We start from the raw sequence: 4969 nt of genomic DNA on the forward strand, positions 1-4969 counted from the left end.
ATGGGAGTAGAATGTGGGACCCTAGAAACTCAGACAAAAATTTGCCATGTGGATGTTGTTTAAAAATCAATTCCGAGGATGAATCAACAATGAAGTGTGGGAAGAGTTTAAATGTATTTCTGGAGATACCAAAGGGAATTAATCTAATCAAGTATCTGCTGGTCCGCCCCACTGGAGAAACCTAATCAGGGTGGAGCTTCAGGGATTCCTAGAGAAAGACATCTCAAAGCAGAGTTCATTCTGCCTGGAGGCCTTTGACGTTGGCTGAACTGTGGAAAACTCAGCTGCCTTCCAGTACTGAGAGCCCAGAGAACACTGCACCCCTGACCCAATAGGTGGCTTTTCCTACAAAGCATCTATGAGACCAATTATACAATCATCAGGTGAGCACGCACTTGCAAGTAGATGAGTTCTTACTTATTTCTCTTAAAAATTAAAAAGAAAATTTAACTGTCAGCAGGTTTAAGACTTTCCTAAGTGGATATAATCTGCCTAGTTAATAAAAATTACGGAAATTCTTTAGGTTTACTCTTGAGCTATAGAATTTTAATCTGTTATTGTTTTTTGACATTTACAAGTGTATGTAATTATTTTCTTTATGTTCCTTTTATATGTAAATTGTGATATTTAGAGGGAAAGTTCTAAATTTTGTGTAGTTTTATATTTGGCATAGAACCTAAAATTTAATTGGAAAACCTTGTGGTAGAACATAAAAGTAAAAGAGACTTAAAGATAAGGAACGGTTAGCCAAATAAAATTGTAAATATTCTTTAATTCTCATTTGATCCTTGACATTTGAAGGGAGAGGCAATATGATTCAATAGACAGTGTTCGAACCTCTACACAGGGTCCAGATAATGGAGAAAGCAGTCATTTACTACAGCTTCAAGTCTCACTCATAAGAAGACCACAGTGGCTTGTCTCATTTTGTTTCTAGCTCGTACCTTCAGCCACAGACACCTGAGCTGCACTTAGAATGTGGCCATACTCGAAGCACTAGAGAGCAACAGTCTGTTCTCTTTTTGCCATTTCTCTTTCCGTTTTAATTTTTCACTTCTTTCTCAGGACTTTTTTCTTACATTGAACCTCTCAAATGGCCAGCTGTTGGTCTTAGTTCTATTTAAGACATGCCCTGGTGATATTCGGCAGAACGGAGGGTGACAATGTTGAAAAGTACAAACATAGCATATGAAAGATAAACATAAATTTCACTTCAGAAGTAGGCAAGTTTTCATTTATATTGTTATGGACAATTTAATTATATGCGGGACATATCCCAAGTGGGTGGTGATTTTCACATTCATTTCTTCTCTTTCCCCTCTAAAATATAGAAACATATGCACTGCAAAACTTCCAAAATAACTTACCTGCTAAGTCTTAAGAGTGAAGAAGTTCGAGTTCCTACTGTACAACCGAGGCATTGTACGTGGCCCAAAGTCCCAGAAATGGAGTCAACTAATGGCCGAGACCATTGGTCCAAAGAAGACGTTGTGACATTACTGGATTGCATGGAGGATAATCTCCCATCCCATGACAACCACACATTCAAAACAACACAGTCATATATGGACTGGGAAAAAGTAGCCTTTAAAGATCATTCTGGAGAAAGGTGCAAACTCAAGTGGTTAGAGATTTCTTACAACATAAGAAAGGTTCGCACTTTGACAGAATTAGTCCTGGAAGCTAAGGAACGTGTTAATAATCTCCACAAAAGCAAAAAGTGCAGGAAACATCCGGACTTGCCCAAGAAGCCAATGACTGCTTACTTCCGCTTCTTCAAGGAGAAGAGGCCCCAGTATGCTCAAAAACACCCTGGGCTGAACAACAAAGAGCTGACCAAGGTCCTGTCTGAGGAATACAAGAAGCTCCCAGAGCAGGTGAAGCTGAAGTATATTCAAGATTTCCAGAAGGAGAAACAGGAGTTTGAGGAGAAACTGGCTCAATTCAGAAAGAAGCACCCTGATCTAGTCCAGAATTCCAAAAACTCTGTCGTCCCCATGAGAAGACCAACCAGAGCCCAGAAGAAATTTCAGAGGAATGTGAGAGAAGTGAAGTCTCCCACAGAAAGCTATTTTTCCATGAGGATGAAATTCAATGGAGAGCCCAGGAAGCCCCCCATGAATGAATACCACAAGTTCCAGCAGGACTTGTGGGAGAGTAGGGAGCTGCAGGACCTGCCGCTGAGGGAGCGCATGGTGGAGATTGGCAGACGCTGGCAGCGCATCCCCTGGAGCCAGAAAGAGCATTATAAGAGGCAGGCTGAGGAGCTGCAGAAACAGTACAAGGTGGACCTGGATCGCTGGCTCAGGAGTCTGTCTCCCGAAGAATATGCTGCGTACAGAGAGAGAACCTACACAAAGTATAAGAATATGAACATGAATGGAGGCCCGGATCCCGATATGAGCCCGACAGATGTGCAGTCTCCATCAGCAAGGAGCCTGCAAGCAGGGCTTGGACAGGAGCAGGGGCTTCAGGCTCCAGAGATAGAATCATCAAAGGCTGTTGGTGGCCATTCTCATGCCCCTTGGGGATCAGAAGAAAATCAGGAAGATGGCAGACAGGTAGGAGGCAGTAGCTCCTCGTGCTCCAGCAGTGCAGATGAAGATGAAGACTGTGAGTCTGAGGACAGCAGCTCCAGCTCATCTTCCTCAGGGGACACCTCTGACTCAGACTCCAGCTGAGCTTGATTACGCCATAAGGATGGAACAGAGAACTTCTCGGCAAAAGTCCATGGCGTCAAAGTCGATTTGAAGGGCTCTTCTAATTGTCTCTTTTCATTGCTTTGTTTCTTCCTTCATTTCCCCTCCTCCTCTTGAATATAGAGTAGAATAGGCTGTGAAGAAAGGAATTGAGGGCAGTGCTCTCAACATCAGGTCCATAAACCTGGGAGGAGAGGGCCCTTCTGGGAGAAGAAATATAATTATGAGCCTGTATCTGACTGTCAGTACTGCTCCCCCTAGGAACTCCATGTATTTAAAGCTCTTGAAACAAACAGTGACATTGGGCTAGGGGGAGGGGGCACAGTGCATTAGACTGAGTATTTTTGAAGTAAGTTTTGCTTTCCTCATTTTCTGTCTGCCAGAGGTGGTCAGGGGCCATCGTGAGCCTGTGACCACTGCATTCCCTATAGAACTCTACCTCTGGACTCTTGTACTATGTCTGGTGTGAGAAAGGAGTTGGCCATTCTGAAATGTGAGAGTGGGCAATGTCATGTAGGAGACAATATTTATATATGTATATTTAACTCATGTCTCTATGAGAGTTTCTTACTAATTTATATATATATACATATATATATTTATTAAAAAATTAACTATTTCATTTGAATGAGCACCTCCATAGAATAAATGCATTATAATTTGGGGCATTGCTTCTTCAGGTGCTGTCTGCATTTATTCTTTGCAGAAGCCTAAATTCCTTCCTGTTGCTCTAGGTTCTGGTGAAGCTCATTTAGTATTCAGGATGGATATATACAGGTAGATAGATAGGTAGATAGGTAGGTAGAAAGATAGATAGATAGGTGATAGATAGATAGACAGACAGATAGATAGATAGACAGATACATAGACAAGGATACATGGATAGATACACAGATAAATACATGGTACTTAAGAAAGAGATAGACATAGATATATACACTCTTCTATTCTATTGGTTTGTCTGAATTCTTATCCCAGTACCACATTGCTTTGATTATTTGGTTTACTGGTATGCTTAAAACTCTGAGACTATTGCCCTCTCATTAGATTTTTTCCCCCTGTATATTCCTGGCAATTTCTATATTGTGTTCTTATGAACATTAGCATCATAGAAGTAATTGTATCATTTTTATATGAAAACCATTAAGGTTTGTGTGTTTAGATAACTAGATATCTTAGTGAAGTATTAAATGTTTTTCTAGATAAATAATCAGTTTCAGAAAATAATGGCAATATTAATATTTTTACACCTCTAATTATTTTTCTTTCTAAATGTGCTGGTTGGGATACCCAGAACAATGTTATGTAATAGCAGTGATATGAGTTTGTCTTGTTTCTGACTTTCTAGGTAATGTGTAAAGAATTTGCAACTATTGAAATTATGCTGATTAATATACACTTGAAATAAATTATAATCTATTTAGAAAATACCTAGTATATTATTGTTGTTTTTAATCCATAATGTATATTATTGTATAAGAAGTCACTTCTATCATTGATCGGTTAATTTTTTTCCTTAGCCATATTAGTATAAGAAATCGGATTCTTGTATTACCTAATATTAAGCCCTTGTCACATTTCAGAAGTGAACCCACTTGTATTTTTTACTCTGTATCAAAAAGTTGATTGGAGTTTAGGCAAAATTTCCAGCCTTCCCTATGTAAATATAACATTTACACAAATCTTACATAAAGATTGGGAGAACGGGGCTCTGAGAAACACCCTCTAAGCCCCTGCCCCACAGACTCTCAGACCACAGCCCTACCTCCCCGGATCTAACTCCACCACTGTGCCTGGCCAAGTCCAGCTATACCTGAAGGTCGGTTCCTGCAGTGTTTCAGGATCCTCTTCCCATACTTCCTCTAGTCCCTGAAGTTCTTCCCCACTGGACGCCTGCCAGGCCTGGAGGATCCCCTTATCCCCAAGAGTGAGACTTCCGAGTTTGGATGAGAGAGAAACGCAGAAGGCCATGGTCCCTACATCAACACTCTCCTCCAATTCGCGGGGGTCAAATTCAGCCTGAAATCAACCCAGCCAGGGGCAGGCACCGCCACCTCGTCCCTCCCTGGGAGGCCAGGTGGCTTCGGTCGCGCCCTTGACCCCGCAGGGACAGTCCCAAATGGTCCCGGGGCCAGAGTCTCTTTGCACAGTGACTTTTCGGCTCGCTAGCTCGGCCTGGTGACCTGAGTCTCGGGCGGTGAATCTGGAGAGAAGGACGAAGAGTTTAGTATTTGCCGGGCGTCCCCCGCCCCCACCCGAAAAGGGGGAAG

The 4969-nt window shown here is 41.8% G+C and overlaps 1 protein-coding gene across 1 annotated transcript; it reads left to right on the forward strand.

The window, feature by feature from the left end:
• Positions 1-1337: 1337 nt before the first annotated feature.
• Positions 1338-2681, forward strand: UBTFL1 (upstream binding transcription factor like 1). Its single transcript, XM_006926872.2, has one exon. The coding sequence runs from the start codon at positions 1338-1340 to the stop codon at positions 2679-2681; it is 1344 nt and encodes a 447-aa protein (XP_006926934.2).
• Positions 2682-4969: the final 2288 nt, after the last annotated feature.

Source organism: Pteropus alecto, unplaced genomic scaffold (genome assembly GCF_000325575.1).
Source record: "Pteropus alecto unplaced genomic scaffold, ASM32557v1 scaffold7, whole genome shotgun sequence".
NCBI lineage: Eukaryota > Metazoa > Chordata > Mammalia > Chiroptera > Pteropodidae > Pteropus > Pteropus alecto.

Excerpts from the sequence above, each read along its gene's own strand:
- UBTFL1 (XM_006926872.2), top strand. The coding sequence starts at position 1,338 with ATGCACTGCAAAACTTCCAAAATAACTTACCTGCTAAGTCTTAAGAGT.